Source organism: Nuphar pumila, chromosome 10, assembly GCF_984573655.1.
Source record: "Nuphar pumila chromosome 10, dmNupPumi1.hap1.1, whole genome shotgun sequence".
Lineage (NCBI taxonomy): Eukaryota > Viridiplantae > Streptophyta > Magnoliopsida > Nymphaeales > Nymphaeaceae > Nuphar > Nuphar pumila.
In genome coordinates this window covers 94,780,498-94,806,168 of record NC_143258.1, presented here as the reverse complement: position 1 = coordinate 94,806,168, position 25,671 = coordinate 94,780,498, and the positions used below count along the sequence as shown (strand labels likewise).

The window sequence follows — 25,671 nt, the reverse complement described above, 5'->3', positions numbered from 1 at the left end:
TTTTAGACATGTTATTATGATAAATAGAAGGCAATTCAGTTTCATTATTGTTATTGTTTGGACCTTAAGTGAGCTTTTAAGTAGCTTGCTAATTAAGTATCATTGTCTCCCTTAAGAACTTATTCAAGGATAAACTAGTGGTAATGTGATACATGAAAGGATATATTCAATTGCGAGTATTTACCGCAATGATTCATGCCATTAGGAGTTCTTGTTTAAGACTTTGATTGGGATTGCAGAATTATGATGAATTGGGCCAAGTGGGAGAATGTTGGGTTATGACCCGTATTCATCACATTAAGAAGGGGTTACATTTTGGATCTGGATAATCCCTATCACATCTCATTCAGTTACCCATCCATTTTGGATTCCTCTATGATGGATTGAGGAATATGTATATATATTTTTATGAGACAGGTCCCCTGAACTCACTAGATCTAAAGTGTGCATGCATGTGGGTGCCCATCTCCCGTGTGTATCTAGGAGAGCTTCGAAGACCTTTCCCTCACGTGTTTGATGTCTTCATCAACATCATCTTCATTCCGTTGCGCTCATGGCAGGAGGTATGTATCTATTTTCAGTTTCAGCCCTTTCACTTTAGACTCATTTGGGATGTGGGTATGGCTTCAAGCACCTGTTAAACTCATGGAGATTTACACTGCAGACAGCGGATCAGGTCTGGGGTTAACATGACACCTCTCTACTGGTAATGGAGAGAAAGATCAAGTGATCTGCCAAATCACTTTTAGAAAAAGTGATTTGACATCTTCACTGTCCACAATGTTGGGAACAAAGCAATAGACGGTGAAGATCTTAAAGTGATTTGATAGATCACCTGACTGCTCTCACCACAACGGGATGCCCAAAATGTTCAGGTTCAAATTCTTTTAGAGAGATTTGAGATCTTAAAAATGACTAAAAAACTCAAGATCCCTTTTTCTAGAATAGCCTTCTAGTTACTCAAAAATTCTCATGGGTGGATGCATTTGAATGAGTGGGATCCAATGATCACAAGATTGGAGGCATTATTGTCCTCCCCTTCTTCCTTAAAACCAAAAAATATTTCATTTTTGCATTACAAAGGGATCTCAATTTCCTGAAAAGGTGAGCTAAGTTTCTTCTACAGAATTGCTCTGATCTATAAACGGGCCTTTTGGGATAATCTCAAGATGCTCCAAAAAATCCAGATTCATCCTCTCATCTGAGATCAATGATGATATGAAGTGTGGCACATATATAAGAGGAAATGTAAGGGTTTGATGGGCATATGGGTGATACTCATAGCTAAAAAAAATGTTTAAAACGAAAGTTTATCAACCATAAAATTATTAACATTTTCAAAATTTTCATTTTTCTCAAAGGTGTAGACATTTTATATATTCATTTAAATAATAAAATCATGAAATTTTAAAGATGAGAAAAAATTGGGTAAACTTATGTTCTGAACAATCTAGTTGAAACTCATATGAGCAAGTCATTATGACAGAATCTGATTCATGGATTTGTTCAATGTGTTCAAATTAATACAAATCAATCATTGTTTTTTTATTGGATAATCCAAGAGAAAAAAAAAACCATCTCCTCATCACCTACTGCACATTGGTTGGCCTCCCATTGGTAAAAGCCTTGAGGTTCCCCCCTGCCCACCGGTGGTACACCCAACTTTAACCTTGTGGCAAGAGATGCCACTTTGGGGTTTCCAACTTGTGATTTCTTGTCTACCATTGGTTCATGTTTTTTAACATAAATATATAAATTTTGAGGATGATACATTGTAGGCCATTGATTTTTTAATCCCTAGAAAATCTAACAAGTTGGAACTATGATCCAAGGGCTGGTGTTTTTACTTAACCAAATATGTATGTCATATATAGAGGGTCAACTTTGTTTAAAAAATAAATAAATAAAAGAAGTTTTTCACTCCGCGTTCAAGAGTTACAATATTTAAATTCATGGTTCAATGTCATCCATGTAAGGTTTAGAATGCTCAAATGCAAAATTACTATGGGGTGAAGAATATGCAGTTATGTTCGAAATCATCAAGGAGGTTCATATTCTCAACTCATAATTTGAATGTCTTTCTTGTAACCTAATGTTTCCATACTATTCAACCGCATTTATAATCTTGTAAAGAGTTAAAGTTTGGGACATATCCCTAGGAGAAATTCTTTCAGCCCCAAGAGACACGTCTTTTTGTATTTTAAACATTATGACTGTTAGAATAACCCTCAAGAATCACCTTATGGCCATATAGCCTTACATCTTTCACTTGACCAGAAGGGATATCCTGTATTTATATGCTTGTTCTCAACTGAAACCTTGCATACATATTTTCTGAGTAATCTTTACTCAGTCACCACTTAGACATATCTAAGTCCCATCTAACTCATATATCTAGTTAAAACATCCTCAATGACTGTCTTGGTTAGCGGATCTGCTACCATGTCACTTAAAGGAATATAGTTCACTGCTATTTCATTTTTCATAAGCATATCATGAATATGTTGATATTTAATTTCAATATGCTTACTTTTAGAGCTATGACTTTCTATTTGTATTAGTCTTATAACAGCTTTATTGTCACAATAAAGTTGAACCGGACATTTTGAAATATCCAATTTCAATTCATTTAGAAAGTGATTTATCCACACTCCAAATGTGATTGTCATATTACAGGCAATATACTCAGCTTCTTGGGTATGTTATGTCATACACCCTTATTTCTTGCATGATCATGCAATTGTCCCGCCTCTTAACATAAATAAATAACCAGATGTGGACTTTGCTTCATCTTTATCACCAACAAAGTCAGCATCTAAATATCCTACAAGCTTTAAACTATCTGACTAATAGCATAGCTTGAGTTTCTTAGTTCTCCTTAGATATCAAAAAATTATTTTCACTGTTTTCTAATGAGAGAGACCAAGATTACTTTGATATCTACTCATTATAGTTACAACAAAACTTAAATAAGGTCTAGTGCAAAGCATTAGATACATCAGGCTTCAAATTGCTTGGGCATAGAGAACATTCAAATTTTTTTGTTCATCTTTTAGACAGTCACTCTTACTTAGTTTTAGATCTTTTACTATAGGAGTACCCTTTTCCTTGGTACTTTTCATTCTAATTTTTTTTAGAATGTGGTCAATATATTTTTTTTGACTTAAACAAAGTAATCTTGATTATCAATTTTTTTGTATTTTAATTTCAATGATATATGAAGCTTCACCCATATCCTTCATTTCAAATTGAGAACTTAACCATGATTTAGTCATATTTATCATGTCTATGTCATTTTTTGTAATTAATATATCATCAATATAAAGGGATAATACAATAAACTTACTCCCACTATTCTTGGCATATACACTATGGTCCAGACTATTTGCCGCATAACCTAATTTGGTTATAGCATTATGAAAAGTCAAATACCACACTCACCAAGACTGCTTAAGTCCATATAAAGATTTATTCAACTTATGATGCTTAAGTTTGCTTACCTGCTTAAAAGAGTTTGACCCCGTTGTTATAGGCACATGTAATAAAGAATGATGCAGTGCAAGAGCTCGATGCACGGCAGGGCCCTGTTCCAAAACTCCCTAACTATGTTCTGATCTTTGAATTAACTATCACTTGTCACATTCTAATGAGATACTTTATTAAGCTTTTGATGATGTATAAACTTTGATAACTTGATTTATTTATAATGCATGGAATGGTTTTTATTTCTTATAGTTATTCAATGGAACTCTGTTTCAAATATATTTCAAAACCTTCTTTGCTGCATGAAAATAATTTTATTTAGTTCACCATTTAATAAGGTCATTTTCACATCCATTTGATATAGGTCAAGATCAAATAAGCTACTAATGCTAAAATAATTCGAATAGATGTCAGTTTGGCTACAAGAGAATAAGTGTCTTCATAATCAATTATTTCTCATTGAAAATAGCCTTTTGCTACTAGTCTTGTCTTGAATTTATCAATAAATTCATTTGCCTTGAGTTTTTTCTTCAGAACCCACTTACTACCAATTGCCCTATATCTATTAGGCAGCGTGGCTAGTTCCCAAACTCCATCTTTTCTATGGAGTCCAACTCATCTTTCATTGCTTTCTTTCATAGTTCAAATGCATTAAAAGCAATTGCATCTTCAAAATTCAAATTGTCAAAAGTTTCATCCAAATCCATAGAATAATATAATTCCTCACTCAAATAATCATTCAAATAGGATGGGAGAGTTTTTTGTTATTTTCTGTTCAATTACTGGTTGTGAGTTTTGCTCATTATTTACAACTGAATCGTTGTGATTTAACTCTTGAGTAAGTATCCCAGGATCATTTATGATATCCAGAAACACATCATCATTTTCAGGATCAAAATTACTTTCCTTAGTTTTCAGGAATTCTACCTCTCTACTCTCTATAAATCTCTTTTCAAGATTATATAGATGATATCACTTTGATCATTTTGGGTATCCCATGAAGATACATTTGATAGTTTTGTTATTTAACTTGTCTCTCATTTGACTAGGAATCAACACATGAGCAGATGATCCCCACTTTCGCAAATGACTTAAATCTAGCTTTCTACCAGTCTATAATTCATGGGGTGTAAGCTCTACAGACTTAAAAGAAACCTTATTTAATATATACATAGCGGTGCAAATTGCTTCTCCCCAAAATTTTTTGAGAAGATTTGCATGTGTCAACATGGACCTTGTCATATCCATTAAAGTTTTATTCTTTCATTTTACTACACCATTTTGTTGAGACGTATAAGGCATAGTTGTATGAGTAGTTATGATATTATCATTGCAAAATGTCTTAAACTCATCAGAGTTATATTCACCTCATCTATCAGATCTAATAACTTGGATTTTTCTTTCTAGTAATCCTTCAACTTCATGTTTATATGACTTAAACTTTTTTAGAGCTTCATATTTTTTAGAGATTAGGTATATGTATCTATACCTTAAATAGTCATCTATAAATATGATGAAATATGATTTCTTTTTATGTGTTTTTACTGTTAAGGGTTCATATGTACCTGTGTGTACTAAAACTAGTAAGTCACATGATTTACTTTCCTTAGGAAAAGGTTTGCTAGTCATTTTACCTTATATGCATGGTTCATATTTTTCAAATTCTATATTTTTAAGAAAATATAAAAATCGCATATGAATTATTCTTTTCATTTTATTGATATTTATATGTCATAACCTTAAATGCCATAAATATGCATCGACATTGAATGCATAATCAATATAACCAGAAATATTCATTGCATTATCTATAAAAGAAGTTACATTTAAACAGAAAAGACCATGATCAGTATCATAACGACCCTGAACTTCACTTTTTCATTTTTTCCAATAGTGACTTTGCCACTCCGGAAGCGAATTTCGAAGCTTTTTTTAACAAAATCTTTTATTACTAAAAGATTTCTTCTCATTGAAGGTACATAAAGTATATTTGTTAGTAGGAGACTGATCCATTCTACTTGGAGCCTATAGGTCCATATCCCAACCATATCACTATAGGTGTTATTTCTCATATACATCTTATGATCTTCAGGCTTCAACTCTTCTATCTCTACAACACATGTTGCATCTTTTCTGGATCGATTTACCATCCTGTGAGATCACTATTTGCGATCAATGATTCAGACATAGTGCATACTATTTCTTGTTCTTCATTTACTTGCTTTATTGGATTCTCTTTCTTGGTTGTATTTGAGCAATTATTCATGAAATGCCCAACTTTTTCGCAAGAAAAATATGTTCTCTTAGTTGTAGACTTTGAGTTTTTGGTTTGCATTGAACACTTCTTATTGAATTTATTCTTCTTAAATTTCTTGAAAAATGTACCTTTAGGCTTGAACTTGTGAGAGGTTGCTGGGAAGGAATTTTGAATATTCACAACTTCTCCCTTCCGATCTTTTGACATGTGTTCTTCCTCAAGGGTTAATTGCAGAGGGAGCTCAGTTAAAGTAAGACTTTTCTGGTTTAATCTCATGGCAATTGACATCATCTTTCAAATTAGAGGATGGTTGTTTAGTATGGTGGAGATTTCCATTCATTCAGGAATATCATTTTCAGCTATGGCTAAGTCCTTAGCCATTACCAGCATTCGATTCACATGATCGACTACATTGTCTGACTCTTTCATCTTGCATGAGTTGTATTGCTCTAGAAGAAGTTGAATGTGGGTTTCTAAAGCCATATCGTACTTCTTTCTAACTTCTTCTAACATTTTCCTTGCAGTGTCAAAGTTTTCAAATACTTAGATGAGGTCATCTTGCATAAATGTTAGAAGAGTTGCCCAAGCAAGTTGATCATCTTCGATAAACTTATTCTGAGCTTTATTCTCTTCTTTACTTGATTTATCAGTTAGTACAAATTTTACATTATTCAATACATATAGAGTCTTGTTATGTGTTAATAGATATTTCATTTTCCTTTAATTTCTACATTTCAAAATTCGTCTCATTGAGTTTTTCAATTTTAGACAACTCAACCATGACTATTTAATTTGTCATATTTCTAATTATAAACAAATATTAGAATTAGTAAAATTTATTTCAACTAATATTTGTAAATGTAACTAGTTTTAATCCTTCTAAACAAATTTAGCATGTAATAAGATACTTAAATGTGCAAGAATATACATAAAAATGCTAAATTTTAAATACTTTTAACAAAAAAAAAACACTGGGTGATTTTCAGAAACTCAGGACCACTTTTTTGCAATTTTAGAAAAAAGGATTTATGTAAGCAAAAACACATAAACCTCTTTTTGCAACTTCCTGAGTTAAACATAAAGTTTTTAACCCACTTTTTGTAATATAGGAAAAGATTAGATCCTATGTTATGCAAAAATTCAATAAAACAGAACACTTTCTGCAAATTTTTAGTTTATTAGAAAAGATAAATCACTTTTCTGCAATTTTCAGAAAAGCAGAAACTTTCAAAGTAAAAACGAAAACAGAAATTTCAAACTAAAATTTTTCTAAGTTAAACATAAAGATTCATCCCTCTTTCTGTAGTTTTAGAAAATATCAATAACCTTTCTATAATTATCCAGCAAGCTATATATATGTTTGAAATTTTTTGAGTTTAACAAAAACGAAAAGAATCATTTTTCTATAATTTCAAAAAAGTTAGTGTATTGTTCTTTTGTTTTTCAGAAAAAAAAACTGAATTAACAACCTGTTAATGAAACCTAATTTGGAGTTTTACAGAAATTTCAGTTCCAAGCTGAATTATTTTTTAAGTGAAAGCTTATAAGTAAAAACGGAAAAGAAAAACCCGATTAGGGTTTCCTTTTTATTTTTTTTTTCTCTTTGAGAGAGGAGAACGATAGCTGGGCGGCGAGAGATTTTCCAATGAGGGATTTTTTGGTGAGTCGTTGCCTCTGGGTTGAATCAAACAGAACCCTTGGTTCACTGATTTGTCTAAAATAGAAAATAAAACTGACCTTTTCGCTCTTTTGATTTTTTTTATGTTCCTCTTTTTCGACGATAAGCCCCAGTCCTGAAAAAGGTGTGTTTCGATGATGATGTTCAAGAGAAGGTTTTTTTACCTTCGGTGTTCAATCTGGTCACCAACGGCCATATCTGGTGACAGACCACCATCGCCCCCCTGACATCATCGGCGTTTGATTCCTGTTTCAATACACCTGCACACACATGCAACTTTTGGCACCATCAGGGATCTGTCGAACCCGCCCTGATACCAATGTAAGGTCTAGAATGCTCGAACCCATAATTGTTGTGGGGTGAAGAATACGCAATTACGCTCGAAATTGCCAGGGAGGTCCAAACTCTTAACTCACTTGCAATTTGAATGTCTTTGTAACTGTATGTTTCCATATTATTCAACCACATTTATAATCATTTAAAGAGTTCAAGTTTGAGACACATCTTTGAGAGAAATTTCTTCAGCCCCAAGAGACACGTCTCTTTCTATTTTAAACATTGTGATGGTTGGAATAACCCCCAGGAGTCACCTTATGGCCATATAGCCTTACAATCCAAACCTGAAATCCTATAAAATGGGATCAAGTAAGAAATGTCAACCGGTAAGGTTTGGCTCGGACCTAGGTAGAACGAGACTTTGACCAAATTTTTGGGTTTGAACTAGGGGTGGCAATCAGGTCGGGTTGGCAGGTCAGAATACCTCAACCCGAACACGACCCGTTTATTAAACGGGTCGGATGTGGCAAACACGAACATGACCCGTTTATTAAACGGGTAACCCGACCCGACACGGTTAACTCGTTTAATAAATGGGTTGGGTCGACACGATTACACGACACGATGACCTATTTATTAAACGGGTCTACCTGATAACATAGACCCTAAACACGGCGACCCGTTTATCTCAATGGATTCCAACCATTAGAACCCTAAAGCCCCTTTTTCTCCTTTTATTTTTTGCTTTTCCTTTTCTTTCTTTTCGCTTTTCCTTTCTTTCTCACCCTCCCCTTTTACGAATGGGTAAAAAACCACAAGAAGAAGTGGGGTGGCTGTCGTCACCTTCATCACGGGTTCTGATAGGCCCGCCCGTCCGGTGGAGGGGATTCCACCATCGGCTGCCTCTGTCGCTCCCATCTTCGAAAACCACCACCATCGCCCCTGAAGTCGCCTCCATTGATGCCGACAACAACTATCCCATAGAGACCTTGACTCGCGCATTGATGCTTGCGTGCTCTAGCGAAAACCTTTGTAGAAGCAGAATGTTGGGTTTTGTGACCGTCCGGTGTCCACCACCACCTCCTTCTCAGTGGTGATGCAATAGCAAGCCAACGATCTTCTGGCTGAGGAGGCGCCTCAGCTCCTTTTCAAATGGGACGGTCCCCGGTACGATGTCGAGGCAAAGCAGCAGCCACATCAGCTCCTCGTTCAGGCGGAGCTGCTCTCTCGGCTGGCTCCGAACCCTATCCATTGTCTCCTGCATTTGGAGCTCGCTCTCGAGTCGGTCTGCCTCCCTCTTCACCTTGCCCACAGCCCACACCAAAGTTCGTGTAAACGGGTTGACTCGTGCCTAACCCATTTATTAAACGGGTCAAACGGGTTGGCGGGTTGGCATACCCCTAACAAGAACCCGGCCGGTTTAATAAACGGGTTAGGCGGGTCAACCCATTTACGACACGAATCCGTTTAAGCCAAACCCTAACCTGGCTAAGAAGCGGGTTGGCGGGTCAGGTCAGATTTTGCCACCCCTAGTTTGAACTAGTGTCTAATAGAGTCCACTATAAGAAAAACCATACCTCAACCCGATAAAAACTACATAAACCAAACCTAAACGATACCTAGTACAACCATCTTTTTTATCATTTTTACATTGAAAAACTGCAGGTCTTAATCAAAACTCAAGTCGAGTCTGAGTTTGATATAAATTTTCACAAACTATACCTGGGTTCATGTACTAATCGGACCTTCGGGTGCACACTCGGGTCTTAATGGGTTTTCTTATTTATCACCGTACCCGACCCTATAGGATTTGGTTCAAGCCGGGTTCCGGTAAACTAGGGCCGTTGACACCCCTATACATAGGTGAGTTTGAATGAAAATGTATTCTTTATAAAACATAGTTTTTCGTGTTCTAAACATTTTTACGTTTTTTGGTCGTCTTTTTGAAAGAAAAAGAATTTGTTTTTCTTTTTTTTAGTTTCCGAGTTTTAAACAGTCTTGCTACGGGCGTACCTGAATCATACAGGAGAAGTCATAAGGTCCCACCACAGTAGGCCCCACTTAATTTGACTCCTGAAGTCAATAATCAACTCTCCCCAATTCCCAAGCATTACTCCATCCAATTGCTGGTCAGAAACGATAACATTGTTTGTCCTTCTCATAATTCATAAGCTTAATATCCAGAAATCCTTCATTATTTCCAGGTTATTTCCAGCATTCCAGGATATTGTCAGCATAATTATCGAGGACAATAAGCGGAGCTATCAAACTGGCCAACCCTGACGTGAACCGGACTTTGTAGGCCCGATAAATCCCTCTAGGATCCAGTTGTTAGTTAGGACCAAATCCAGATAGTTCCTTATGCAGATTACCACAAATTCGAGATTTCATGAAGCCCAGTGCATGCCACGATGACTAACTGGATCCTGATCTGGACACCACATCCGTCGGATTTGGCCTGATCCACTGAAGGTCGGACTGGGGCTGGACCCGATGGATCTGGCTTCGGTCCACACGCTTACTACCTACGCGGCCGAATTTTACTCCGTTGTGACAAATATTCTCGACATTTTGAAAATATCATCAAAAAATAAGATACTTTAACCCCGGTTTAAAACGGTAAAACGTATCGATATGTTATATCACCCAGAGGAAATTAATGACAGTATTGGAACAGCATAGATAATGTCTATTTCACTCTTTCCATATATTTTTTATACTTATTTTCCATGAGATTTTACCCGTAAAAACGTCAAAAACTTTAAAATATCTAGATATTTTCACGGCTGATAAGCTGCCGTTCAGAGCAATTGTCACTAATAAAACCTTTACTCCCGGCAATAATCAGTCCATTCAATTGCAAAAGTATGTCCGCATCAAATCTTTTCACGAAAAGACGGTAATATGCTTATTACACAGGAAGTTACTCACAGGGACATTTTCGTCATTTCCCAAAATTTACAGAGAAGTTGCAAATTTAAAATTCAAAAACCCAAATGGTGAAAAGGAAGAAGGCAAATGAAGAAATTTACCACGGTAATTAAAAGAAGAACAAAAAATTTACATACCGGATCGGAAATCGGTCTTCCTTCTTTATGCGGGAATCGTTACCAGAACCGGAAATCGGCTTTTCTCCTTCGCTCCGGATCGTCTCCAGAACCGAAATCGGTTTCTTTTTCGTATCGGTCACTCCGGGATCGTGACGAGGACCGGCCGCCACGCTCTCCTGAGAAGGCGGTACCGCAGAGAGACGATTGGCATCATAGTCGCTACTCCGGCGCCAGCGCCGTTCTGGATCGCCTCTAACCCGCCGATCCACCTCCCGCCTGCCGGTTCACCGGCGTTCGGCTCGCGGGAACCGTCATACGTCGGAGAGGAGACGAAGAGGTCCTTCAGTGTCCGGCCGGCGAGTAGCGCTTCAGGCTTCTTCTGCTCGGCGGGATTCTTCCGATCCGGCGCGCGCAAGGCTCGCCGGAGTAGTCGGCTTCCTCCGGCCGTCTCTTTGAGGAGCTTCTTAAGGGTTTTCCGGCGGCGGCGCCGGAGGTGGAGCGCGGGGCTGGTGCTCGGGCTTCGGGAGGGGCTCTCCACCACGGCGCACTGCACGGCGAGTAGCTTGAATCTCTGCAGAGTCGTCATCTGTCTTCCTCGCTCTTGCTTCCTTCTGGGGGAAGATTCTCTTCTTCTTCTTCCGTTTCGCTCTCGCATGTAGCGTTCTCCCGGCGAGTAATTTTGGGGGTGTGAGGCCTACTTAACACTCAGAATAGGAATACGAATGTAATTTCCTTGTTTGTTTATGGCGGGGATCTCCTTTTTCCACGTGTCGTGATCAGGGACTTCCCGCCTTCCTGTGGAGAGCAACTACTGGCTCTCGTTTTCTGTGGACTTGAGTTGCCCCCAGTTCCAAAAGGGCGAAATCACCCTCTTGTTATAGCAGAAATTGCAAAAATACCCCATACAGTTGAAGTACGAAAAATGTTGGGTGAGTTCTAGGAATAAGCACCGTAGTGTTTTATGAAACGTATAATCAATGCGAATTTTCTACCAAACCTTCTCACATCTTTCCTTGCTTTTAAAATTGAATATCCTCCGTAGGCGGTGTAACAACCAGATTGAGGGCCTCTGTAGCTCGGGTTGATGAACGTTACTTTCTAAACAAAAATTACTGGAACAACTTTAAAATCATTGTTTTTCATACACATGTCATAAATACGATCTCGTTAATCTTTAAATAAATATAAAATTCATCATAACGGACACGTTCATTCAAATTTTCATTCATATCAAACCATTCATGTCTTCAAAATACACAATCAGATTATAGAAAATAAAAAACAAAGTACTTCAAAGTGGCCGAGTCTAAGCCCATAAAATCTTATCCTCATTTTGGTAGCATTTTTTATCTTGGGATTATAACCCAGGGAAGGTGAGTCTAAAACTCAGTAAGGTTTCATTTACAAATATAAGGTATACAATTGTTACAACTGCATTGAACTCTAAGCTCTTATTCTAAGTTTAGTTATCTAACTAGCATATATATTGTTTATACATTTTATCTCCTTTTTACCTTTTTCTTACTCTTTATACGATTATTTTTTGTTCTTAGAGGTGGCATTTTCTCATGTCATCCTATACACTATTCAGCTATTTCAAAAATAGTCTCTTAAGCATAGCATCTCATATAGATAACTCTAGAGTCTATAATATTGACCAGATATATGAATCGCTCTACAAACAACAAAGTTCAAATCGGTTCAAAATATGAACTTTCAATGGTTGCAACTTTGTTAATTGGTTACAAGTCAAAGATCACAATATGCCCATCAATAGCTAGCCGAAGAGCAAGTGAAGTTATACTTGAATCAAGGTGTTTAAGGAACTATATCTGCCACAAAGTTTGTGGTTAATGTTACACCCACATGTATCTAATAAGCAATATTTTTACACATAAAGGTTACCTAAGAATTTTTCAAGATCTCAAGCACAAATAAGGTACACACGCTTCTAACAAAACCCTAAACCATGTTCATTCTTATCTTTCTTTGTGTTGTTACTCTAGATGCATTATTTATTAATTTCTGTTTTAGTTCCAAACTGGACATGAGACAACAATCTAGTTTAGGTTTGGTACTAAAAGGACCCAAACTCAGACCCATCTGTCTGGATCGATTTGTGATAGAAAACTCACTCGGTTTTCCTCTCCCCTATATATATATATATATATATATGTATGAACAAATTTGAGTCTATGCCAACGGGGGCTCTACTCGTATGGTAGGAGCGGCTTGTGAATATACTAAGTAGGATATGATGGCAAATTTGCAAAATTTTATTGTCTAGGATATGAAGCAAACAAACTCTCCAGCATATCCAAAATCTGAACTGTTTTTGTACCGGACCCCACAACTCACAAGTTCAAACTGTAAACTAGGCATGACACAGCCGAGGAGTAGCCCAAAAGTCAAGTAACAATATCTTTCTGTCACCACCTATAAAACCGACCTAACAGGCCAAGTGGGCTCGAGCCCATCCAGCTCGGCTAGGTGCAATTTGGTGTTATTGTATGCTTTTGATTAAGATCATGAACTGCAGATAAGCAAATTCGAACCGCTGACATCCGTCACAAGGTAAACCACCGCCTCTCAGTGACTGATTCTACCATGCAGGCAACGATAGATACAAGAACCTAGTAATAAAATAGAATGAAATCAATTAGGATTTAGGAATGCCGCCAGCGTTTAGGCAAAATGGTAGTTTGGATATTTCTGGTAAAAAGAAAGGTCATAAATGCATCTACAAGGTGTGATCCTTGGCACGAGAGGGGTAGTTTGGTCATTATGAAAGAGGCGGTTGGACCCTGGGGATTTCCGAGGCCAAGGGGTTTCCTTGGAAAACTAATGCTTTCGCTCTTTCATCACTTTTCTCGGTCCCCGAAGGGCAGGGATTTCAGCGTCCATATTTACTACCATTAGGGGAAAATCCCAAAGGATCGGGATTTGTTTCTCCTGCCTCGGCATGAGATGATGTCTCCCGGATTGATTTTACCAATTTCTACCCACTTTATGTTTCCAGGACAGATTTAGGCTTCTGTCCAAGGAGCTGACATTTTCCTCAGGTAGTAATTCCCCCTATTTTATGGGGTGGGACTGGACCAGTGATCCAGAATTCCAGGGCCCAGGTCTGGTTAAACAGTGGGTAAAGCCTTTGGGTTTGGGTTTGGGTCAGGTTAGACCCGGTGTTCATTCCAACTGGAAGTGGGCTGGAGTAATGCCCAGTTACCTGCTATAATGTTGAATATCACGATATTTTGTTATCCGTTTTAAATATAACAAATATTGTGGTATTTTCATTTTCTCATTGTATGTTTTTATTCAAAAATATCAGGAAATCTATTTATATATTTTTACATATTTTGGTTGTTGTTTTCTTATATTCTCTAAATTTTAAATTTATTTATTTTTGTCAAAATTTTGTTAAGAAATATTAAAAAATATTTTTTCTGAAGAGATGGCAGTTATTTAATTGCTGTTTCAAATTTTTAACACCAAGTTTCCAGCAAGTTCCTCGGGCATTAAAGAAGATTTACGTGTAAATTTTGTAAATATAAAATGGAAATAGAATGAAAAGTGGGAGACTTATAAGTTCTCTCGAAAAAGAAGAAAAAAAAGAAAGAAAGTGCAGCCTAAGAAAATGTGGATCTCGGTAATGCCTGCAGACCCGAAGCATATTTAGCTTTCGGAATGTGTTTCGGCTGGTTCCTCCTATTTATAGTTAAGATCAAGGTCTGATCCTTAAGTTCTTAACCATGAACTTAAGGATCCTATTTCAGATTTGGGTTGGGTCTGACAAATGAGCCTTCACTGAACCATAATCACTTAGGTCTGTGAGTTCACCCAGTAGGTTTGTGGCCAGAACAAGGTCTTGTTTTTTACAGTGTACTGTTCATCAGGAGTTTAATTTGCATCTACGCCTGTCTGCTGAGAATTGATTTGCTTGGTGCATTATGGTAAGGTGCTCAGGTTGTCAGCATGGAGTTGTAGGTTCGAATCCCGAGACGAGACGAGCATTTCTAGGGAGTCCACCTAGGGGTGTCAACGGACTCGGACTAAACCCTGTAGGGTTCGGGTATGGTGATAATTAAATAAGAAGACCCAATTAAGACCTGGGTCTAGACCCGAAAATCCGATTAATACATGGTTCTGGGTATAGTTTGTGAAATTTTATACCAGTCCGGGGCTGACCAGAGTTCCGATTAATCCGGGCCCGGAATTTTTTAATGTAAAAATGATAAAAAATATTATTTTACCAGGTATGGTCATGGGTTTGATTCTTGTAGCTCTTATAGGGTTTGGGTATGGTTTTTCTTATACTCGAGTCCGGAAGCAATACCATACCTGAAAATCAGGTCCAAGTCTAGTTCTGCCTGAATCGGAACCAAACCCGACCCATTGACACTCCTAAGTCCACCCTGCTCAGCATAGCAGAAAATACAGGACCACTCAGGGTACCAGCCGTATAAATGCGTTTGATGTCCCACTCACCAGGGATAGTTTTCTATTTGGCTCAAGCCTTGCCACAAAGGATGCACACCCCACCCCGGATATTGAACTTTCGACCTCTTGCCATTTGAAAGCCTCAAGCTGACCCACCTAGCCAGGTGTGCGATGCTCTTGTGGACTGAAGTCCCTCATTTTTTTTTGAAAGGCAAGCTGTGGTTAGGCGGACCCCTACCGAAACAACAGCCGCCCCATGTGGCAGAGGGATTCGATCCGCTTACCACATGGGATACCACCCTAATTTGATTTACTTGAATGTCACAGGGGGCACAGGCTGAAATCCATTATCGCATATGAGATCCAAGGGAATCAAATGTTGAATGGTGCATGTTAAAATATGTGAGAATTCTTGAATAATTGAACTTCTTAAACTTGCGAGGCTTGAGTACAAAGTTGTAGGGAGTTTGGGATTATGATTAGTAGTGCTTTGTTTGGGAGTGGAGAGTCGGAGAGAGTTATGGATATGGGAAAAACGAAAGAGATAAATTCCTGTCATTGGCAATTACCACCTTTAACAATTGGTAGTTAGAGAGTGCAAATACAAATGAGATGACATCTCACCTTATTTCTCATTTTTCTAAACTACCTCCTCAACGTCATTCTCTCAAACAACCACCAACATAGTAGTTTGACCAAACTCCAACCCGATTCCTCAACTCTCTTCTCAACTACCAGCTCCCAAACTCCGCCTTACATTATTGTCTTTAAATAAGTTTTTTTCAACTAATGATGTACATCTAATGTCTTAAAATTCTTAAGGGCTCATTTGTTTCATGCGCTGCTGCGTGAAACGAGTTTTTGCACGAAATGCGCGAAACTCATTCCCGAGGGGGGAGGTCTGAAACAGCTTTCATACGAAAAGTTGCATTTGAGTTTGATAAACCCCTCAAACATGGGATCCACTAATTAAAAATGTACTCATTCATTTTCTCACGTATCCTGATGAAATAACACGGACTAAGAAAAAGTTGTGCAAAAGAAAAAAAAATGTGCTGACTCCTTTGTCTTAGGTTTGACTTCCACTGGGTGTGGGTGCCTTTAATTGGTAGGCTATTTAAGAGCTTGAGTGTCGGTGACCCCACCTGAGGTTTACCTCGCATGAGGGCGGACCCATTAAGTGACCCGGTTCTCGGCGAGGGTTCCTCGTCATAAAAGAAAAAAAACAAAAGAAAAGAGAAATGGAGTTAATATGTTGACTATTAAATCCACAAACCAAATTCAAATATACTACAATCCAGTTGGTGATTTAGGAATTAAGAGAGACAGAAAGACGAGTTTGGTGGAAAGTGGAATCATATGCTTGAACAAAGCTGTACATTTTTAGGGACATGTAGGCCATTTGCTTTCTTATTTTATTAGTTGCAAGATAGATGCTATCTCACTCCCCTATAAAAAAACAAACAGCAAGAGAGACACTTTTGGAATACTTAAATGGTAAAAAGGAAACAAAAAAATAAGACCCAGTGATGCAGTTCCTTTGAGAAAGATGATCAGATACTAAGGTTCTAGGCCAGATCCAGTCAGACCTGGCCCTGCTACCCACTCGTCAGTTTTGGATCCAGTCAAGATCCATGTGGTACTGGCCCAAGTCCCATCCATGGTTGGAGTCAAACTTAATCAGATGATCATGATCAATTAAGGTTAGGCCAACTCGATCCAGGTTGCCCAAATGGTTAGAGTAATTCTTTAGAGGATGGTGAAACCTCTTATTACCACCGATGGCATGCCAGGTAGGTGTTCTTTGTGGGCTAGGGAACTCACTTGAAGTTTAGTATTTGATGGGGGTTATATTAAGGAGTGTTGGACTGCACATCCCCTGCAACACTGGTGCAGTCAAACTGTTCCACGCGTCCGCAGCCTGCAGGATGCTATTTTTTCGTTCCCCCCCCCCCCCCCCGGACAGGGACTGAGATGTTATTAAAATAAAAGTGGGTGTCGTGGATAAGATCTATGTCCTGTCTGTGATGGACAGTGTGTTCTGTTCAAGCTTGAACATTGCATTTCAGATCCCAATGCACTACCCTGACTTGTCTGAGCTTTGCGGGTAAGTGGGTGCATTCAAACATCCCTAAAAAGTTAGAGATGAATTTCGAACACACCCCGGCAGGGACCGGTCAGTCCCCATTCGGGTGCGTCCCATGATTCAAACACACCCTAGAAGGCCTACTTAACCAGATTGGCATCCAAAGGATCAATAAATACCCAATGAACTATATCAGTTTTTGTACGACTTGTATGCAGCAATAGGTGCATATCGGCCTGAATTCCACGATAAAAATTGATATTTTTTAATAAACTGAATAGGCTATTTTTTAATAAATATAAAAATAGCTTAAAATTAATGTTTTAATATTATTTTAATGACTTTAACACGTGTCATGTTCTGATTGACTTGTAATATTTTTTAATTATTTTTTGGCCGATTCAGAGCGATTCACTTGAGAAGAATTGGTATCAGTAATCGTCGGCCAAAACGATACAGGTCTGATTTGATACTGACAACATTGTTTGTATATGTCAAATTTTGGTTTCTGCAGCAAGATGAAGGGGCATCTTGAGTTTGAAACCCTAGTTAATGTGTGAAAGTAGAATAATAAGGAAAACCTTTATTAGTGGTCAGAAGGGCAGGAGTACCCTTCCAAAGCAGGTTATATGTCCCCCCCCCCCCCCCCGACGGCCATTAGCTACATCTCGTGTTTGGGGGTCCCAATGAGCACCACATATGTAATCATGTGCGGCTTGTATCCCATGTTTGTCAGCATCGGAGTCCGGTGCGGTTGCAAAGACTTAAGTACCCTTTCCTCCATGGGTGCCATAAAAACGACGATTCTAGAAAAAGAGCGGTTGCAAAGATTTAAGTACCCCGAAGATGGTTATTTAAGACTCAGTCCCTGCACTGCAGGATTACCCGAGAAAGGAATCCCCCCTGAAGAAGGCCACGAACATCAACTCACTTTATCTCTCCCTTCTCTTTCTACCTCTGTTCACATCCAGCAGACGATCCTACAAATTTTTTTTTGCCTTGTATAATTTTTTTTCCTTTCTCTTTTGTAACTGTCGAAAAAGATTAATAAAGTGTTTTGATTGATCGTGGCACTCATATGTTTTTGCTCGAGGTTTTTGTATCACCATTTCCCATGATTTTTTGTTTTTTTTTCGCTATGCGATTTTCGTAAATCGCTACTCGATTTAGCGATTTTCTATTTTTTTCGCTACGTGATTTTTGTAAAACGCTACTCGATTTAGCGATATGCCATTTTTTTGCTAAGCGATTTTCATAAATCGCTACTCGATATAGCGATTTACGAAAATCGCATAGCGATTTGCCATTTATTTTTTTTCACTATGCGATTTTCATAAATCGCTACTTGATTTTGCGATTTGTCATTTTTTTTGCGCTACGCAAATTTCGTAAATCGTGATGTCGAACACCGTCCCCTTGAGCATGATCTTCATCGTGATCAGACTGTAGTCGCCAGCCATCCCGATGGCAGTCTTGAGGTTCGTGATGGGGAAGCCAGAGAGGAATGTGTCATTCCCGACGCTTGTGTTGAGCAACGTCAGGGTGGCCTGAAAGGCATAGCTCTGATCAGAAGTATTGCCGACGTAGGGGGTAGACGGATTGTACTTTGAAAGACTCCATTGTAGGTGTACTGGAGGAAGATTCCGTTGTAGGTGTCCCTCGAAGGCGGAGGAGGGTGACGATCACCATCGCATTTTGGCGACTGCTAGCAGAAAGATGATGACGATCACCATTGGATCGTCGACTCTTTGTCTCGCTTAATTTCTTCTCTAAAGAGAGAGAGGGGTTTTTACAGTGTTTCACGGAGAAGGAAAAAGAAGAAGATGACGACGAAAAGTTCAAACAGAAAAGAAAGAGAGAGCGCTTCAGGTTTGTTTCGGTGTTTAGACTTTGAAGAGTCAACATCATCCTCGACTTTCTGGATGAAAGACATTTTTGTCTTTTTTTTTTAACCGTTGTTTTCCTTTTTTTGAATGAAAGACATTTTTGTCATTTTTTAGAATTATCATTTCATGGCAAGAATAACAAGAAAGTGTGCTTAAGTATTTGCAACCGCACGGGACTCCGATGCTAAGTGATGCCGACACACACGGGAATACGAACCACATGTGCTTACATACGTGATGCTCATTCGGACCCCCGAACATGCATTGTGGCATTCAGTGCGTCTTCGGGGAGGACACACACCACCCTCTGGTACCCTTCTGTTTTACACCAAGGTCACAAAAGTCAGCATTTTATTCTTTTCTTTCTCCCTTTTCTGCTCAAAATCAAAACTTTGAGACACGGTGAACCCCCACCAACTTGTCCCCTCTTGCGTCCTAACCATATCAAGAACCTGACATTTAACCAGGCTTAGACGGTTCCAATTTTGTCCATACCTGAAAACACTGAAGATAAGGCAATAAAGGATGAATTGACATGCTGGATCTTATGAACCATAAGTGAAAACTTTTTTGGCATATGGAGGAGATCTTTACGGTGTCAATTGGTCAAATGCCCCTGTGGAAATTCCCAAAATCAAACAATGGAATAGAATTCCTACCTGCTATAATCACCGAGCCATCGCATACTTTCAAAAGCGTATCAGGTAGGAATTCTCTTTTTTTTTTTTCCTACCAGATATGCGTTTGAAAGTATGCATTGACTTGATGATTCAGCATGGTTGGTGTCAAGATTTCCCATAAAATCAGCATCACAAGATTCACCAAACCATTGCATACTTTCAAAAGCATAGCAGGTAGGAATTCTTTTTTTTTTCCTACCAGATATGCGTTTGAAAGTATGCAATGACTTAGGTGATTCAGCATGGTTGGTGCCAAGATTTCCCATAAAAACCATCCTCACAAGATCTAAGACATCATCTAAAGCTTCAAGCTTGACAGGAAACACACCCATAAGGGCATGTTGGAAAATGTGACAAAAACGAGAGTGTATCAAGTCATAGATGCCTTGGATGTCGTTTATCTATGAAATGAAACGGCAACCCAAACAAAACCATTTTCTCGTGCTTTTCAGCCGTTCATCTTTTTGTGCATTAGATACTGTTCAAAAAATTCAGGACCTATTTAAAAGGCAAACTATCAAAGGCACATGGATGAACGGCATCCAAGGCACCCCTGACAGTAATCCGTCAGAGGTGCTTCTGACCTGAACCTGTCTGTATAAAAAAAAACCATGCATAAATGATAAGCTACTGACCTAGCATTGAATATCAACACTAGCTAATGATGTGAAAATAGTGAACATATGTTTGGTTCATCTCATGTGATTTCAAATCACATATTCCATCAATAAATAGTAATAGTGAACAGTTCATCTCATGTGATTTCAAATCACATATTCCATCATCTGTTTTGAAATCACATGGGAGTCACTTTAAATGTGATTTCAAATCACATGTTTGGTGATAGGTGCAAATGAGATTGGTTCTCTAGTTTGCATGAGATTTCAAATCACATATGTTTGGTTGGCTGGCTGTGCAACTGAGATTCTCATTTTGAATGCAACCAAACATGAAGCTTGAGGAAGATTAAGCAAACCTTTGATGGAGTTGGGCCCCAAACTCATTTGTTGTTTGACTTGAAAGCTTTATTCAAGAGGGCAGATCAGGTCATATTGAATCATGACCACACATCTCACTTGATAGATCTGATGTGTGTGGGCCCCATTCCCACTGTTCCCAACTGAGATGCATGTTTCCCAAGTGAGATGTACAGTGGGGATTCAATATTGACCGATTTTAGGTTATATAGATACAAACAGTGGCGGAGCCAGGGGTGGGCATGGGTGGGCGGCCGCCCACCCTAAAATTTGAAACCGAGTCGACTCATGACTCGGAAAACCAAATCGAATCGGGACTCGTGAAACCGAGTCGACCGGGACCCGGGCTCTTGATGAGTCTAGAGCCTGCCAAAAGGTGCGAGGGGTAAAACCCTCACCAGTTTTTCTTTATCGTTCGTGCTCTGCCCCTCCGTTCCAGCATTCCCCTTCTGTCACAGGCAAGGCGGCAACCCCATTCGCCGGCAACCCTTGTGCTCTGCAGTGCCGCTGGCCTCCCTTCGGTGAACCCACGGTGGCGGTGCCCCCCTCCGAGCTTCTTCCTCTCTGCTGCAATCTCTGGCGACGCGAGGCACCGGTGTCGCAGTCAGTTGGACCTTCGCCAATCTCCGGCAACCATCGCTAGCAGCCGGCCGTCGCATTGTCACAGGTAACCTCCCTAGTCCCTACCCCCTCTCTTTTGCTTTTCTTGTCGATCGGCAAACACGATAACCCTGTTTGCGGTTTCTGAGAAACCAAAGCCTTCGATTTCTCAAAAACCGCAAAGCATCAGACGACCCATGAAGACCTGCCGGCGACGACTGCCAACACGACGCCCAGCCATGCCCACCCCTGGTTCCGCCACTGGGTGAAACGTTCCAACATCTCAGCTGAATGTGTATTTTCAGTGGGTTATTTTGTTTGCATTTAGCTGTTAATCTTCCTATCTACTTGACGCTATTCAATTCAATTTGAATACCATTTGTCGGGCAGTTAGCTATTCCTATTTATCCCTGTTAACCAACTCCAACTGTTATATGTAGTTTTTGAGTTAAATCTGATTTCTATTTTTGCTTGCTTGAATTGTTATTAATTTGGTTTAGGACAGGGTTTGTGTTTCACGATTTTTTTCGTCTTGGATTTTAAGCCAAAACCGTTGTTAGTAGTATGGGTGTGGGACACACACCAACTGTTTGGTGAAATGGCTCACTGACTCAGTTGAACCAGTTTGGTTCAGATTTTTTGGCCACCCATTGTCTTTTTCTAAGGGTCGAGTTCCTACAGTGTTCACACATTTTAAACAGCGTTTAGGCATCTTTTAGGAGACAGTTTGCTGAATTGTTTTGTTCCATAAATCAGTACTTAAACCAGTCCCTAGTCATGTTAAATCGTTTGAGAATTTCATACATTTAATTCCACTGTCATTGCTACTTGTGCATACTCTTTACATGATCATCCTTCAAGACCATAGCATTGTCCCCGAGACCCGAAGTTTGCCCACCCAACGAAAAACTTCTGGCTCCGCCACTGGATACAAAATGTCTTGATCTGCCCTATTTTGATCAATAAAAATTTGATTTTGATCATTTAATGTAGAGAAATATATTTTTATTGAAATTTATTAAAATAATTAAAAAATATTAAAATTATTTAAGATAACGTCTGTATGTGTCAAGGTCTATCAACATGTCACCGCATGTGCAGTTTGTGGTGCTTAGCCGTGTCGTGAACTCATGACCAATGTTGTCAGTAATCTCGTATCGGATATTAACTTGAATCGTCTATTTTTTAATAAATATAAAAAAATACTTAAAATTAATTTTTAATAGTTTTAACACGTGTTGTTCTCTGATTGACATGAAATATTTTTAATTATTTTTAGCCAATTCAACACGATTCACTTGAAAATCAGTATCGGCCGATTCATCTGAATCTTTGGCCAGACGATTCGGGCCCATACATACCGATATTGACAACATTGCTCATCAGTCATAGAAGAGAGGTATTTTATGGGGAAATTTCTTGATATTGACCCACCTTTTAGTTGATATTCCATATCAGTATCATCTTTTCTGAATTTTTACTTTTACCATACAATTATCACGTAAGGAAGTCCACCCCCATTCCTCATTGCAATCTTCATTCATCAGCCTTCCCTTCCCCATTGTTTCATTAGTATAATGGTTGTATTTGTTTCAATGTGATATTTTATTGTCTTGGTATTGGTTGTGTAATGGTAGATGCTTTATTGATAAAATAAAAATAGAAATCTATAATTTTATTCTTTTGGTATCAAATTTTTTCAATTATCATAATGCACAAATTGTGCTGGTTGTTAGGATCTAGGGTTTTTTATTAGTATTTTTAAATATCATGAATATGTTGTAATTAGGATTTAGTATTATTTGTGCATTTCTTTTTATTAGCGTTAGGCATGAATAATGAACACTAGATTTTGGTTAGAATATTAGGGTTTTATTTTTTTCAATTAGCATAAATATGTGTTTCTTTTTAAGATTTAAGGTATTGATTTGAATTTTTTTCAAATGACATGAATATTCAATCAGGGTTCTAGGGTTTTTTGAGCTATTTTTCTTTTTAACTATCATTAAACATGATTGTATTAATTCTCTAAACCTATTCTTTTAAAGAGTGCTTGATTTTGGTTATTAAACCACTAAATCTTTGATTTTGTTAGTATTTAAATTTTTTATTTTGGTTTTTCAAATAACATAAATATTTAATTAGGGACATCGTTCTTTTTTGTTTTTCAATTAGCGTATCTATGAATAATGATCTTTGTTAAAATTTACAAAAAAAATATTTTATTTTTTTTAAGATATTGTTAGTATATTGAAGATTAGCAACATCCTGCTACAAATGGAGTTCTGCATAAAATACCTGAAAAGGGTAAAATAGTTCAAAAAAATTTAAGAATCAATTTTGGCAAATTAATAGGTATTTGAGAGAATGAGCCAAATTTTGAGAATAATATGGTCATTTTATACATGGTTTGACATGACTATTGCCTAGGACCACAAGTTTTTCCGCCTCTCTCTCTTTTATACTTTACTTTGAGAGAGAGAGAGACTTTTCATAGGAAATAGGTTGTTTTCATATGAAAACGACATCCTTCTCATGAGCATGAAACAAACAAGCTAGGAGTGAGCCCCACAGTCAATGGGATCCAGGTTTCCCATTGACTATGTGGTTCAGAAGAAAGTAGTTTCATATGGTCCCCCAGTGGAGAACGACTTTCCCACTTTCGTCACAACCCTGATGCCTCTGCACGCAGTGCATCTCCTTCGCCATCGCCTGCCCTGCACACCCTTGGTGCCCAGTTTGTCATCCATTGCACTGCAGCCATACTCCTCGACCAGCCCTGCTGCATGCTGCAGGTAATCTCAAACTGTGTGTGTGTGTGTGTTTTCCACCTCTTTTGTGTAATCAAGAAGAGGTAGCGGATCGCTCCTTCCTCCATTGCATTCATCCTCTTGAGATGTCTCTCCCATCTCATAGGAAAATGGGGAGAGGGAAGTGTTACCCATCTCCCATGAAAATGGAAAGTGGGAGAGAGAAAGTGGAAACATCTTCCCTGATTTTGGAAGGAGAGTGGTGAGGGGGGTAAAGCTTACCCTCACCCATGGCTATAAAAGCCATGGGTTCCCCTCTCCCTTCTCCTATCTCCTTCAGCAAAAGCATGACGGTGGGAGCGAGAGACTCAAAGAGAAAGAGAGAAGGAGAAGATGTTTTGTCAAGTTATTCCCTTATCTCCTTCCACCCCATTAATGTTCATGTTGGTCAAGTTATTCATCAACTCTCATTCCCTTTCACAGATGATCTTTCTTCTCAAATAGATGTTTCAGACACCATTTCTAACCAGGCATTAAGCAACCAATATGTCCTTATTCCTGACCAGTATGTAGACATTTATATAACTTATTAATAGGGATTCCTGTCTGATCCAATAATCCTTCCAAAAACTCATGACCATCGCACCTTGTCCCACCTTAATGCTAATTCATTCCTTATATTTGTCCAGGACACTTGCCCATCCCCTTCAAATTTTCTTGGAACCAGAAAGAACAATACTCTAACACAGTTCCCAGTGTTTTATGCAATTGATTATCAACTATATTCTTTTGGGATGACTTAAGTTGTAGCACAGACATATACAAATGATGCTACAAATGACAAGTATCCCAATTAGAGAAAAATGCAGTACACCATCCTATTTCATGAACCCAAAGAAAGATATGACTAGTGCACACAGAAAAACATAAGTTCATGTTATCATAAAACACATGATATCATATTTGTCCTGATGATTAGTTGATGTCATTTATTAAACACAAGCTTTGCTTTAACAGAAGTTAATTTGTACGTAGGCAACAATGTGTGTTGTACTGCTGACTCACACTATCCATTGATCTATTTTCCAGATGTTTATTTTCCCAAGCAAACCAAGAATGAATGAGCCACTTGGAACCTTTCATTTTCGTCCAATGGCCAGCATCCTCTGACTTTTACACTGTCTGGGCTTATAAACAACAATCTCAAGTAAAATGAGGTTTATAATAATCGATCTGGCGTTTTGTAGTGTTGTTGGTGTTGGACTCATTATGGAGAGGCAAACAAATACCTATTCCATGTAATAATGTATTTTGTTGCAGAGTAGAGGGAGAATAGTAGTAATTTATTGTTCTTTTGTAATCTATAGATGAAATAAATTTGTTTTCTTTAAGTGCTGCACAAGGTCTGGGTTGGGTTATCAACAGGTTGGATTCAGATTGGATCAGGATTTTCCTAGTCCAACCAAGTTTGCTTGTGGCTGGGTTTGGGTAGGGTCTCTATCATCTGT

General features: G+C 38.3%; 1 protein-coding gene across 1 annotated transcript; it reads right to left on the bottom strand.

The window, feature by feature from the left end:
* Nucleotides 1–10,521: 10,521 nt before the first annotated feature.
* On the bottom strand, nucleotides 10,522–11,409 carry LOC149827433 (uncharacterized). The gene has a single exon (XM_090019367.1). The coding sequence runs from the start codon at nucleotides 11,397–11,399 to the stop codon at nucleotides 10,881–10,883; it is 519 nt and encodes a 172-aa protein (XP_089875493.1). The 5' UTR covers nucleotides 11,400–11,409; the 3' UTR covers nucleotides 10,522–10,880.
* Between the last annotated feature and the right edge of the window lie 14,262 nt (nucleotides 11,410–25,671).

What these genes read in the sequence shown, in the direction of transcription:
- LOC149827433 (XM_090019367.1), bottom strand. Translation starts at nt 11,399, where the DNA reads ATGCGAGAGCGAAACGGAAGAAGAAGAAGAGAATCTTCCCCCAGAAGG.